The sequence below is a fragment of the Hyperolius riggenbachi genome, chromosome 5 (assembly GCF_040937935.1).
Source record: "Hyperolius riggenbachi isolate aHypRig1 chromosome 5, aHypRig1.pri, whole genome shotgun sequence".
NCBI classification, from domain to species: domain Eukaryota; kingdom Metazoa; phylum Chordata; class Amphibia; order Anura; family Hyperoliidae; genus Hyperolius; species Hyperolius riggenbachi.
This window is the reverse complement of record NC_090650.1, coordinates 52,539,190-52,553,351: the sequence shown is the minus strand read 5'-3', so window position 1 is coordinate 52,553,351 and position 14,162 is coordinate 52,539,190. Positions and strand designations below refer to the sequence as shown.

General features: G+C 44.3%; 1 protein-coding gene across 1 annotated transcript in view; it reads right to left on the bottom strand.

Annotated features, from left to right (window-relative positions):
- The window catches only part of KIF5B (kinesin family member 5B), a 118,866-nt gene that overhangs the window by 21,114 nt on the left and 83,590 nt on the right, over positions 1 to 14,162 (bottom strand). The window contains exons 12-17 of the mRNA XM_068235691.1: positions 11,206 to 11,387; positions 9,568 to 9,636; positions 6,931 to 7,137; positions 5,711 to 5,854; positions 3,643 to 3,831; positions 1,663 to 1,780 (exon numbers count right to left, since the gene is read on the bottom strand). Coding sequence (XP_068091792.1) covers positions 1,663 to 1,780; positions 3,643 to 3,831; positions 5,711 to 5,854; positions 6,931 to 7,137; positions 9,568 to 9,636; positions 11,206 to 11,387 — 909 coding nt within the window. The remainder of the gene's footprint in view (positions 1 to 1,662; positions 1,781 to 3,642; positions 3,832 to 5,710; positions 5,855 to 6,930; positions 7,138 to 9,567; positions 9,637 to 11,205; positions 11,388 to 14,162) is intronic.

The window sequence follows — 14,162 nt, the reverse complement described above, 5'->3', positions numbered from 1 at the left end:
GAGGTGGGCTCAAAAAAATGAAAAAAGAAGTAGGCTACCTGTTCCGCGGTGCTGAGCGGATCAGGTAGCCGCAAAGAACACCCTTCCCGTGGGCCGCAATGACCCACTTTCACGACCTTTGGGTCATGCGCTGCACTGAGAGACTGTGTTGTCCCTCGCAGCATGAAGGGAGGCAGGGGAGCAGCAGGGGGCGTGGCCAGGGAGTGAGAGCTGCCCAATGGAAGCTCAGGAAACCGCGCTGTCTGCCCCCCCCCCCCCCCCCCACCGTCACACTATAGCCCGTAGAGTTTCTTGTCGCTATCTCAGAGGTAAACATGGGAGAGGAATTCCCTGTTTAAAATGGTGGCGGGCATTTTAAACAGGGAAATCCTCTCCCTTGTTTACCTCTGAGATAGCGACAAGAAACTCTGCGGGCTATAGTGCGATGGTGGGGGGGCAGAGAACAGTGGTTGGGGGGACACATAGCCAGGTCATTAGGCAGAGAACATGGCTCTGTGTCCCATCTGCCCTCCAGAGATCCACCTCTGTTTCTCTTTAAAGGAAACCTGAGATGAACAAAAAATTATACATAACTGGAGCCCCTTCAGGCTAATCGGTCCCCCACCGTCCTCCGCTGCTTAGATCCTCCAGTAGATGCACCGTCATCTTCACCGCAGCCACACATGCGCAGAATGGTGTAGATAACGGGGCATTTACCGGAGGATCTAGGCGGCAGAGGATGGCGAGGGACCAATAGGCCCGAAATATAGCAGCCTCCATTTCCCTCTCACTTCAGCTTTTTTTTTTTTTAATAATTTATAAATTATTAAGTCACGGTTTGCCCATTGTAAAATCTTTCCTTACCCTAAATTACATTCTGAAATTATCACAGGTGCTGACATTTTTATTGCTGTCTAGGCGCAAAATTGTGGAATGTTTGTTGTATGTTCAGAAGTGAGCAGAAACACCCGATATCCTAGAGTACACTGGGAGAAGAAGGCTGCAAAACTAAAAAAGCCTAAACATCACAGGGAGGTGGTGCAACATACCAATATCCAGCAATATATACATACAAGATGTGTTACAAATGCTGATACTACAATTAATGAAATTGTGTATCCTGAATAGTGTATGACATTCTACTATAGGCCACTGCGGTGCCTCTAACTGCTCAGATCAGACGTAGATCCAGTGAGGCATTGCGATGATGTAATGCAGCCATGGAAAATAAAACTGCCCATGATTAATAATCGTCATTCACACAGATGGGCTGGACAATTTAACAACGCACAAGAATGTTGGCTGCTTTCCAGTTCAGAGGCAGCTCCTGCCTGATCACCAGAGGCAATGCCAAGTTATGAAAGGGGCGTGTAGCTGTGTGATGTGCTCTGGTCTGGAAGCAGTATTGTTACAGGCTATCTGGCTTTGGTACCCTCAGCTATCCTCACAGGTTCTCTTTAATGTAGTGTATGATGTACAATGCAAGCTGGTTGTTTATGAAATCTGAAGGAACACAGTAATACCACTAGGATGCCCTCCAGTGACGATAATGATTTACCAGCCTGCCCTACCCCGCCTTGTTTTCGTAAAACATTTTGCAGGTTTTCTGAAATATCTGGTCTGTGCAGTTTGTGATGGCTTCAGCAGATGGATTATAAAGCATAACACTGTATAAAGCCGCACCCTGTGCCCGCAGCTTGACAAGCTCCTCGTTCAGCGAGTCCACAGACTCCTCCAGCTGCCTCTTCTTGTGCTCCACATTCTGCACATACTCCGTCAGAGACTTGATCTTAGCTTCGTGCTGTATACAGACAAAACAAATATTATCTACCATTATAATGCTGTGGTAAAAGCATGGCTAGAATGTACAATTCTCCATAAAATTGCATCAGTCACTTTATATACAGCTAGATTTAAGAATATTCCTGTCAGAGGGGAAGATTTATCAACCCATTACCGACCGTATTTTCTTCTTAATCTGTTCTAAACAGCAGGGAGAACAAATCTGCATGATAATAACCTTCTTAAATCCTAGGTAATAGTGGCAATTTAGCATTAATTTCTAGAGCTGCACTACAGTTATGAAAAGTGCAAATCCCTCCCTAAACTGGCACAGATTAAGAAGTGCTTGATAGCAGTTCTACAGATGTAGAGCTGCTGGTAGACATGATTGCAGAGTGCAGGCTATACATGATTTGTGATGTGCTCCTCCCACCTGCTGAATTCCTCCTCAGAGCCTGCTGCTATCAATACAGCAGGTGTGTTGGTTACCTCAGCAACAGCAATTCCCCTCACACACTGCACTGTCTGAGAGACCTTCCTAGCTCCTCCTATTTTACAACAGTTTTAGAAAGAATCTGCACTATGTAATGATTTCTTAAGATGCCTGAGACAGTTCTGCACGGATTTCTAAAAACCTACCAATATTTTGTCTCAGACACTCTTGATAAATCTGGCCCAGAGAATCCACATGGCCATATATCTACTTAAAGGACCTCTACAGCAAAAAAATAAAAAATGCATGATTATGCATATGTATAAAATGTGCATTTTTTTTCTAGAGTGATATGCACTGTAAATTACTTTTCTTCCATGTTGCTGTCACTTACAGTAGGTAGTAAAATCTGACAGCTTTTAGACTAGTTCAACTCCTCATGAAGAATTCTCAAGGTTTTCTTTATATTTAAAAGCACTACAAACTCCTCTTTTTTTTTTTTTTTAATAACATGAACAGTGTACTTGTAAGTTTTGGGGACTGTAAAGGCAAAAAACAAAAAACAACCACCTAACAATGCTAAAATCATGTATGCACTTTTTTTTCCCATTTCCTGCCATTAAGTAGAATTTGGTGTTTTAAATTAACTATGCCGTCACAATAATTCATATTATAGTTAAAGAGAGAACGTAACCTATTTAAAGTGAATCTGAAGCCAAAAAAAACAAACAAAAAAAGCAGATATTTACCTAAGGAGAGGGAAGGCTCTGGGTCGTATAGACCCTTCCCATTCCTCTCCTCATCCACTCGTTCCCCACTGGCTCCTCCGTACGAATCTCGTTGCGGGAGGCTTCGGAAGCTCAAGTGCTTCGGATGACTGGCAGCTCCGTATTGCGCAGGTGTGAGCACAGTACAGAGTGGCTTGTTTCGGGAGTGCTCCTGAAGACTTCTGAAGCCTCCCGCAGCAGAAAAGAACAGTCTCTGACCGCTTTCGCCTAAGGAGAGGGAAGGCTCTACAGGACCTAGAGCCTTCCCTCTCTTTAAGCGAGTATCTTTTTTTTTTTTTTGGCTTCAGATTCCCTTTAAGTAAAAATAAAAATATAGCTTACATTTATGTTCCTCAACTCCCACCTCGTGAAGATTCAGCCTTACGTGTCTGTTTTATAGCCAACCAAAGGCAAGCTAAATCATTCTCTTTGCCCTCTCTCTGTCTCCATCTATGTTAAGGGCAAGTGAAGCCAGCTATGACCTCAATTCCACCGTCCCTGTGTTGCCTTGGCTCTCTTTCCATTTATCTCTATTACAGGCCTGCAATGAACTACAAATCCCACAATTCACCTGGATACCTCACTTCTAGTTCAGCAGCAATGGCACTGCTCTGTATGAATGCTCCGTTTACATTCGATAAGACAAATGTTCCTGATCTGTACACAGTCTGCATGAATCACCTGAGAGATGCGAAGTTGGCAGGCAGCGAGCTCCTTCTCGTTCTCCTCCATCTTCTTATTGCTCTCAGTCTGGGATCCCTCCAGCTGCTTGCAGCGTTTCACCATGCTCTTCACCTCAGACTTCATCTTACTGATGTACAATCTGGCCACTGTGAACTCTTCATCAATCATGCCGCTCACTTCAGGTTGCTATCAGGAGAAAACAGGATGTCAAATGTTTACATACTCACTTCACAGCTCCCAGTTATTCATCCATGTATATACAGCGAACACCTCTGAACACAATGCAGAACGTTCAGGTGTTCCTCTACTGTACACAACTGGAGCAGCCCAACTGTGATCAGGTCACACAGAGCCTGTTCCTTGCTGTGTACTGATGAATCTCACAGGAAGATAATTTCCTATGACGCTAAAACTCCATCTTCACCTGATAAACACTAAAAAATGGTTAATTTCAGCTTAGGCCAATCAAAGGCACTTGCTGATTTTAATTGGGCATGTACATCTCACTAACCACTTGTAAATAACTTGTGTCTGCTCCATTTCCCCTCTGTCCTGTCCTGAACCAGTTTGTTATTGGCATGTCTTGCTCATTAGGGAGATTTTTTTTTCTCACTTCCTGTCTGACAGGAAAAGTCCCTAAATGTGCACAAATTGCTGCTAAGAAGTGTTCAGAACACAAAGTGCCCAGCAGATTGCCATGTATGGGGCAGAGTAGCTGAAGACCAACCAGATTGTCCATGCTGACCCGTGTCCCACTATGGCAACATGGTTATCACTACTGGACAGAAGAACAGGGGAGGAAGTCAGCATGGTCTGATGAATCTCATTTTTCTTTGGACTCCTAAAGGTGCTCATACATCTAGCAATGTCGCACTTCCAGCATATCCAATCGATCCTTTCAATCACTTTCAGCCTAACACATCAATCAAGTGGACATGTTGTAGTGCAAATTTTCCTCCGCTTCCATAAAATGATTGAATAGGAAGGTTGAGCAGCCTGCAAAATTGGACGATGTATGGGCACCATAACAGATATGGTGATAAATTCTTGGCAGCAGTTCCAACACCACCTCAGTTTGGGGGTAGGTGGGGAGGATGCTCTAATTATTGACTGTAGACTGTAACTGAGGTAAATTCTGACTCTGCAGAGGAATAAAAACCGAGCATTTCCTAATCTTTCCTTATTCTATCCTAATTTCCCCAAAAATAGTTGGTTTTAATGACACAATTACCCTTTACCTTCCTGAATCAACTAGGAGGGGGCAAGGCCCAGACCGCTGATCATTCTCCTTTCTATAGGACAAACAAAGGCGCAAGGTGTGACCCTGACATACTGCTGTTGTGTACTCCTACCCTTACTGCCTGATGGGGCGGGTTTAGGCCTGCGAAACGCGTTGTGATTAACCCCTGGAGTGTACCAATAAATATACCTTTTGTTGAATACACAGCTTGTTGTGTCTGCTTAGAGGGGGTAAGCACACTATTGCCTCCTAAGCACTTTTAAATATTTTAAATATGGATTTTATTCTTTTGGCGCCTCTGTTCATTTTACAATACTCCTTTCTATAGGAGGTCTAATAGAGGGGAAATAATTTGCTGCATTGCTCGGGCTGAAAAGGAAAGCCAGAGTCACATGACTGACAGATGAAGATACAAATCAAGGTATTTAGGAGAACTAGGTTTATTAATCACTATTGCTGCAGGAATGTTGGGGCAGCTTCGAATCTCACATAAACTTTGAACACATTCAAAAATGCCAAAAAAGAACAAGAAAGGACTTGGGAAAGTTGTTCAAACAGATGCCAAAGGATTAACTTCTCCAACGGGTACAGACACTTCCTAAGTCTTGATAGACACATAAACCAAACCTCAATATTTTCAGGCTGACTATATTAAGACTGCAAGAACATCTCCAAAACAAAGCAAATGAGTTAAGTATAGAAGAATCAGAGCCAGGACGGAAAAGCAGACAGAAGGCTGCAGGCTGAAAGCGGCCAGGCTTGCATTATTAATGCGCATTAAATATATTCATGAAGGAAGTCAGAAGTAGAAAGTGGGCAAATTACCTTGGAATCATTATTTCCCACGGCTATGCCAATCTCAGCGAGATCTTTCAGTAACGAGGTCATCATTTCTGTGGCTCTCTTCTTCTGATGATTGGTCATTTCTTTTAGTTTCTGGAGCTCAGAGTCTATGCTGCTAAGAATGGCCTACAAATAAAGAGAAAAACGTGATGCAATTGTATACAGCATGACAAAAAGAAGTGCTGAAGAATTCTGAGGTATTGATTTCTGACCATGTGCGAGCAGTGGCAGACTAACCATTTAAGGCTCTAAGTAGCCCATAACTTTTGGGAAAGGGGAATCTGTGTTCCTGTAGCCTTCAAAGCCACCAAATGGAACTAGAGTCATTTATAATGTATCGAAAATGAATGCTCTGCACTCCCTCAGCCACGATATATAATTACAAATCTATTTTTTTATTTTTTAAAAAAAAGGATACTTTCATTTTCCCTAGACTGTGGTCACATGATTATGCCTACAAGAAGCTTCCAACTCCCATGCTTGCTGGGAGAGGACTATTTCATCAGCTACATTTCTCTCCCAATATGCAGCCAGTCAGCATGTAGTCAGGGTAGTCATGAAGTCTTTATAGGGACCCAAGCAGCTGCATATGTAAAATGAACCTCCCCATCAGAGGTTTCATAATAGAGTATGCTATGGGGGAGAGCGGGGGGTGATTGTCTTTACTTAGCTATAGATGGGCCACTCCTTTGGCCCACCTTCCATGCAGGAAGACTACAGAGACTTTCTTCCCCAAGGGAGAGACTGAAGATTAAGGTAATTGGCAGTGTTGTACGCTTCTGACCATCGCAGAGCCCCATTGGCCAGTTATTTTTCTAGTGATCAACATATATATATATGCATGCTAACAAAGTATCATACATTCAGGGCTGTGTAGTCAGAGTTGGAGTCGAGGATTCAGAGCAATTTTGGGTACCTGGAGTTGGAGGTTTCATAAACTGAGGAGTCGGATGATTTTTGTACCAAAAACACAGCCCTGGTAAGTATTAGACTAAGGAGTCAGAGTCATTTTGGCTACCTGGAGTCGGAGTTGGTGTCAGTGGTTTCATAAACTGAGGAGTCGGATGATTATTGTACTGACTCCACAGCTCTGTATACATTCCATTCAAATCATGTTTGTGGGAAAAAAAATCTATTTGTTCACATAAACCCCTCAAGTTGAACATAAAATTATTTATGCCAAGTCATGTTCTGGCCCTTACCGATTTCTGGCTGAGTTCATCACTCAGACTCTCGTATTCTTTAGCCTTGTCTTCTACTTCCTGTGATTTCTGGTCGTAGTTGACAGCCAGCTCCTCCAGGGCCTGAAGAACTTCCTTCACCTCCTCTTTTGAGGCATCATTCTCGGCCTGCAGTCGGTTTAATTCTGCCTGCATGTTATCCTGGTCCCTTCTTGTAGAGGCCAACAGCTGTGAGGATTTAAACACAGATGTTTAAAAAAGCTACAAGTACTTAAATATTAAATCTACAACACACAGTACAGAAACTGGTCAGTTTACAACATGAAATCATGGCTTGTTATTCTTTAGCACAACTCTGTCAGTTTTGACAGTGACAGCTAGAGGTCAGGGCTGAAATATGTACCCTGTATGCTGTAACCATTCTGAAAAGGAAGACTAGGAAGTACTGGCAGTTCCTGCTGCATCTAGGCTTCAACCTACGGTGAACACAGCCACACCACTTCGCCCCACCTGACCAGAGACTCGTCTCTCCATTGGCTGGCATAGAAGCTAACAGGAGCCAATGCCCACCAACTTACCCAACCGCAAGCAAGCCTCTACTCAACATCAAAGGCTGAAATATGGACAGGTAAGATGAAAATGAGGTGGATATAATGGTCACACAAAAGGACCCGTCAGGATTCTCTGCGTCCTAAGTTTTCAGAACAAGCACAGCACTGAAGATGGTGAGACTGCTTAGTATGTAGAACAAAGTGTAGGTGGCAGTATCAAAATAAACAAAATAACTTGAGAAAGCCAGCATGCCCCGTGAAACCGGTTGGCCTGTACAGCCCTTCATTAGTGTGCCTGGTTACAAGGGCTGTGTTCAGCTCTATTAGTGGCCCATACCACAGTGTCCCGTGAGAGATGCTGGTGGCGGCCCCTGTGAATACCCAGCGTGGTACTCTCAAAAAATGATTTTGACAAGGTGTGGAAGCACAACTTTCACTCACAGAGCAAATGTTCTCCCTGTATTGCATCGGTGACGATTCTGATTTCCCCGAGTCTAATGGACTACCTTTGTCACTACCTTTGTGAATGGAAACATGTGTTCCCAAAGCCAATCTAAGTGCCAGGTTTAAAGAGAATCTGTATTGTTAAAATCGCACAAAAGTAAACATACCAGTGCGTTAGGGGACATCTCCTATTACCCTCTGTCACATTTTCGCCGCTCCTCGCCGCATTAAAAGTGGTTAAAAACAGTTTTAAAAAGTTTGTTTATAAACAAACAAAATGGCCACCAAAACAGGAAGTAGGTTGATGTACAGTATGTCCACACATAGAAAATACATTCATACACAAGCAGGCTGTATACACCCTTCCTTTTGAATCTCAAGAGATCATTTGTGTGTTTCTTTCCCCCTGCAGCTATCTTCCACTGAAGTGTCAGGCTGTTTCTTACTGCAGAGTGCAGACAGCTCTGCCCATATGTAATTCATCAGTATGTGAAAGCCCAGCCAGCTCAGAGGAGGATTTATCCAGCTTGTAAAAAATAAGAGAGAAGAGAGAAGCTGCCCTAATCTAAATAATACACAGGCAGTGTGCAGAGAGGGGCCTGGAGGGGTGAGATGCATCACAGAACCACAACACTGAAGAACTTGGCAGCCTTCCAGACACAGGCTGACAAGTCTGACAAGAGAGAGATAAGTTGATTTATTACAGAGATGGTGATAGTAGAACGTGCTGCAGTAAGCCAGAACACATTAGAATAGCTTTTGGAACTTGTAGGATGATAAAAAACAGGATGCAATTTTTGTTACGGAGTCTCTTTAAGAATAATCTCTGCTGTAAGGAACAAAAGAGATTTTTTAGTGGAGTTTGTGAAAAATAACACTGGACTTTAACTTTAGTTTTATATAGAAAACGGTTATCCATTTGGTGGAGAAATATAATAATGCACTATATTTGTCCAATAGAAACAAATCCTACACATAGAAATAAAAATCAGTTTAACCCCTTTCTGTCCCCCAATAATTACCAAAATGAAAAACTTGTAAGAAAACAAAAAAACAAAGTGACATAATTTAAGAAGACGTATGCATGCCATTTAGCAGCGACATCGGGAAAGTGCTGGGATACCAGACGTAGTGAAAGACACTGGGAAAGTGTTAGGGTTACTGGCATACAGCAGCGAGTGACATGGGAGTGAGGTAGCAGTCTTGTAGTGCTGAAAGACTGCTTTACATCGTAAGCCTTGCTCCAGCATTGCCCTGGCAGGGAAGAGCAACTCTCAGGTCAATGACTATTTTCCTCTACTCGTTCAGCCGTTACCCAGGTGAACCAGGCAATTGAACTCCTGAGCGATGGTCAAGCAATGAGTAACTTGCAAGCAGCAGGCTCCTTATCACTTGCAAAAGAATATGACCCAAATGTGTGAACAAACAAAAACTGATCCAAAAGGAAATATGGAAAATTCCTTACACCTGCACAGCAGTTAAGCATTGAATTAAAGAGCATTGCAACATTCTCAGTGTAAACTGGCCAAAAACAATAAAACACAGATCACACAGTTCACAATGCGATGTGGCACTACCTGTGTGGCTATGCACAAACACATAACTGTTGTGGTGACTTGCTGCAATGTAAAATGAAACCAGTTATCACCAAGCAAATACTTGCCTCTTCCTGGTCCAACATTTGCTGTTTCAGTTTCTCTACAAGCTGACTCTGCTGATTGATCTCTTCATCCTGTCCAAAAGAACAAGTTCACATCAGTAAGTGAAATGCAGGGCAAACAAAAGTGGAGTTTCAATGTTTTGTAGGAATACTTTAAAAAGCAACACAATGGAAATTGGTCCAGGTGTTGCTACACTGATACATTAAAGCACAGGCATCAAAATCAAGGCCTTGCGGGCCAAATGCGGCTCTCCTTGCCATTTTATGTGGGCCTCACGAGTTTCAATGTTCACCATTGTAAGCAGTAAAAGAAGACCAGTACACTGCATTCCTATTCAGAGCATGAAAGTTTCTGGTTGAAACAATGGCCTCAATTCACTAAGATCATGCTGGAGATAAGGCAAGAGAAAAACTTACCTCCACACAGTGGGAGAGTTATCTTATCTCTTCATTCCTTAAGTTACCTCCTCTGTAGTTATTTTCACATGCAGCTAATTAACAGCCTGTCTAGAATTCTGGAGTTATTTTAAGGATTGAAGAGTTAACTTAAAGACAGAGAGTTAACTTTAGGTTTGCCTGAGGTAAAATGTTTCCTGAATACTACATGCCTTATCACCATGGTGATAACTCTAGGAACATTATTAAAGACAGGAGATAAGCTTAGTGAATTGAGGCAATTGTCATTTTGAGCCTTAGTGCAGCAACAACACACAGGACCCCCTGTGAAATTAGAATGGGGCACCCTCCTTGGATCCAAATCTACCCCGTGCAGCTGATATAACATACACACACCTACATACCTTTTCCTCAGTACCCTTTCCCCATAGAGTGTAATATTTTCCTGCTCCGGTGAAGCATCGTATCTCTTCTGTTCTTCCTGGCAACTGCACGCTCTATACTTCCTTGCCTTTATCTCCTGATTATGTGACGTGTTCAGAGCCAGAAGTATGAAGCAGAAAGCAGGTGTCTATCAGGAAGACTAGAGGAGACCTGAGGCACTGCTCTGCAGAAGGGGAGTAGCGGAGATCTAACCCCCCCCCCCCTCATTTACGCCACTTTATTTGAGCTAGCTGGATAAACGTTAAATCAAACAATTTGGCCGGCAACCCGGACTATGTTTTAGATTGTCTGTAAGTACAAAGAAAACTGTGACGACACTGACCAGAATATTTACGATCAGTGGTCCGCGCAGGGGCACAAGTGGATTCTGGCGCAGGCGGAAATAGCTGAGCCCGATTGGGTCCATGCAGGCGCAAACTGTCTATTTCCACAGATCCCATCAGAAAGCCGCTACTGCGCCTGCGCGCACCGCTGACAAGCCCTTGCCGGCAGAATCTGGGGGGTCCCAGCACTAAATCCAGTCTGGAGAGGATGATGGGGGGGAAGCCTCTTTAGGATCCAGAGGCTTCCCCCTCCAGAGGCAAGCACCCCCCAGGGGCACTTTTTTCCCCCTTCAGGAACATTTTAAAAGCAGTCTACAATTTCTGAATTGTTTTGCCAGAAATTAGCAATACAGTTTTTGTTGTAGCAAATCCACTAAAATCCTCAAAGACAACTGATTCACCAAGCTGGAGACTCACAGGACTACCACTGCCTGTGTCACACCACATTACTAGATAAGTAGAATGGGCGGAGCTTTACCTTGTCATCCAGTTGCTTGTACAGTTTAGTCACCTCGTCTTCACATTTCCTCCTCTCGGCATCCGTGAAATTAGCAGAAAGCATGACAGCCGGCTTGTCATTTGTTGTGACAGTTTCAATGACAAGTGCATCAAGGTTGGCCTTCTCCTTGTCAAACTGTTCTTCAACAGGTACAGTTTCACCTGCGGGTCACAGAAAGAGGTTAAGGCTACAGTGAATGATGCTTCATTCAATACAATTAGGAATAGGCTAAAAACTGTATACAAATTCAAAAGCATGCTGGAAACACAAATTTCCAAATAATCTTCTTTTGTTGTTTATAGCCAATACATTTTACAGCGCCACATCATTCCAGCAGTTCTGCACGTGCAGCTTTGCTTTCAGGGACATAAAAAGAGGATTTGCATATTCAGAAGATATGCATCATGGGAAACCACAGTTGCTTACTTAACCTCCTTGACGGTTATCCCGAGCTGAGCTCGGGGTAATTCGCGTAGGAGGATTGCTCTGGCCCTACTGGGCCGTTTTTTCGCAATTTTTTTTCTCCTACACACAGCTAGCACTTTGCTAGCTGCGGGTAGTATGCGATCGCCGCCGCTACCCGCCGCGCCCCCCCCCCCGACCCCTGCGCAGCCTGGCCAATCAGTGCCAGGCAGCGCTGAGGGGTGGATCGGAATTCCCTCTGACGTCCCGACGTCCATGACGTCATCCCGCCCCGTCACCATGGCGACGGGGGAAGCCTTGCAGGAAATCCCATCCTGAACAGGATTTCCTGCTTGCAAAGATCGCCGGCGGCGATCGAAGTAGGTAGGGGGATGCCGCTCGTCAGGGGCTAACATGTAGCTAGCGCTAGGCTAGCTACATGAATTTAAAAAAAAAATGTTTTAAAAAAGTGCTGCGCTGCCCCCTTGCCGACATAATTGGAACGGCAAGGGGGTTAAAGGGGCACAGCAGCGAAATGTATGCTATTGGGATTTCCCTACTAGCAGGTTTCTATTAGGAAGAGTAACATATATTAGATAGTGCTGCTGTTAACAAAGGTCCTCTGGATATGAATTATAACTCACATACAGATCCTGGCGTCGCTAAGTCACTAATAAGGCCAGGGAAGCAATGCTCTTTGTTCAGTTAGGCTGTGTAACAACAACAACAGCTAATGTCTTCCTCCACTCCATCAGCTCAAAGCCCCGTGTTTATTATGTAGTCTACATCCTGACACTGCATTGCAAGCATTCCAATATAATCATAAATGTGTTCACACACTGAAAGCAAATCACAAAAAACGGGAACAATTTTGCATCGCAATTTTCCTGCGATTTGCACTGTTCTTTCCGTTCAGTAGAACGAAAATCACATCGCAATCGCCTGCAAAGCATTGCACGAAGCATGTTTGCAACTTATGCAAATCACAAACCCTGCAGTGAGAATGATCCCATAGGGATAAATTAGCAGCAGCAATTTTCTCATGGCTGAACCAGCCCGGAATCTTATCTCAGTCAGCCTGGCTCTTTTCTCATACATTGCTGGGGAAAAGGAAGCTAATAAAAGCCATATCTTCTCTTCCCACATTCCTGCTTCTCACTGATTGGCTTAAAGAGAACCCGAGGTGGGTTTGAAGAATATTATCTGCATACAGAGGCTGGATCTGCCTATACAGCCCAGCCTCTGTTGCTATCCCAAACCCCCCTAAGGTCCCCCTGCACTCTGCAACCCCTTATAAATCACAGCCACGCTGCTGACAAACAGCTTGTCAGAGCTGGCTGTGTTTATCTCTATAGTGTCAGTCTGCTGCTCTCCCCGCCTCCTGCAGAACTCCAGTCCCCGCCTGCATCCCTTCCCTCCCTGCTGATTGGAGGAAAGGGACAGGGGCAGGGACCGGAGCTATGCAGGAGGCGGGGGAGCAGCTGAGACCGACACTACAGATGTAAACACAGCCTCACAGCTGTGATTTATGAGGGATTGCAGAGTGCAGGGGGACCTTAGTGGGGTTTGGGATAGCAACAGAGGCTGGGCTGTATAGGCAGATCCAGCCTCTGTATGCAGATAACATTCTTTAAACACACCTCGGGTTCTCTTTAAAGCAGTTCAGTGTGACATGAGGCTGAGAAGGGAAATAGAAGATAAATTCCCTCACCCCTCTGCAGAAGCTACTGAAATCAAATCTATGTTCTGCTCACGTGTTTACAAAGCACGCTAGATATGCCAGTGCAGTTTTAAAGGGATACTGTAGGGGGTCGGGGGAAAATGAGCTGAACTTACCCGGGGCTTCTAATGGTCCCCCGCAGACATCCTGTGTTGGCGCAGCCACTCCCCAATGCTCCGGCCCCGCCTCCGGTTCACTTCTGGAATTTCTGACTTTAAAGTCAGAAAACCACTACGCCTGCGTTGCCGTGTCCTCGCTCCCGCTGATGTCACCAGGAGTGTACTGAGCAAGCCCCCAGACCATACTGGGCCTGCGCTGTGCGCTCTTGATGACATCAGCGGGATCGAGGACACGACAACGCAGGCGCAGTGGTTTTCTGACTTTAAAGTCAGAAATTCCAGAAGTGAACCGGAGGCGGGTCCGGAGCATCGGTGAGCGGCTGCGCGGGCACAGGATGTCTGCGGGGGACCATTAGAAGCCCCGGGTAAGTTCAGCTCATTTTCCCCCGACCCCCTACAGTATCCCTTTAAGGAGAAAAGAAAAGTAAGGAAAGAAATGACAACATCAGGATTGGCTTCAGTCAGAAGCAGTAAGGATGGAAAATGTCTGGAGTAGTTTTCTTTTTACCAACCATATAGGATTCACTGAAATCAAAACGTGGACAGTACAATACATGTTAAGTAGGAAAAGTATCTAATATATGTGCTTTTTTCCTGGGATAGTATGGCTGTCCCTGCTGCTTTTTAAGCGTAAGAAACATCTGTTTTAAAAAAACATGTCTGATTTCGGATATAACTGATATGACTGGATCCAC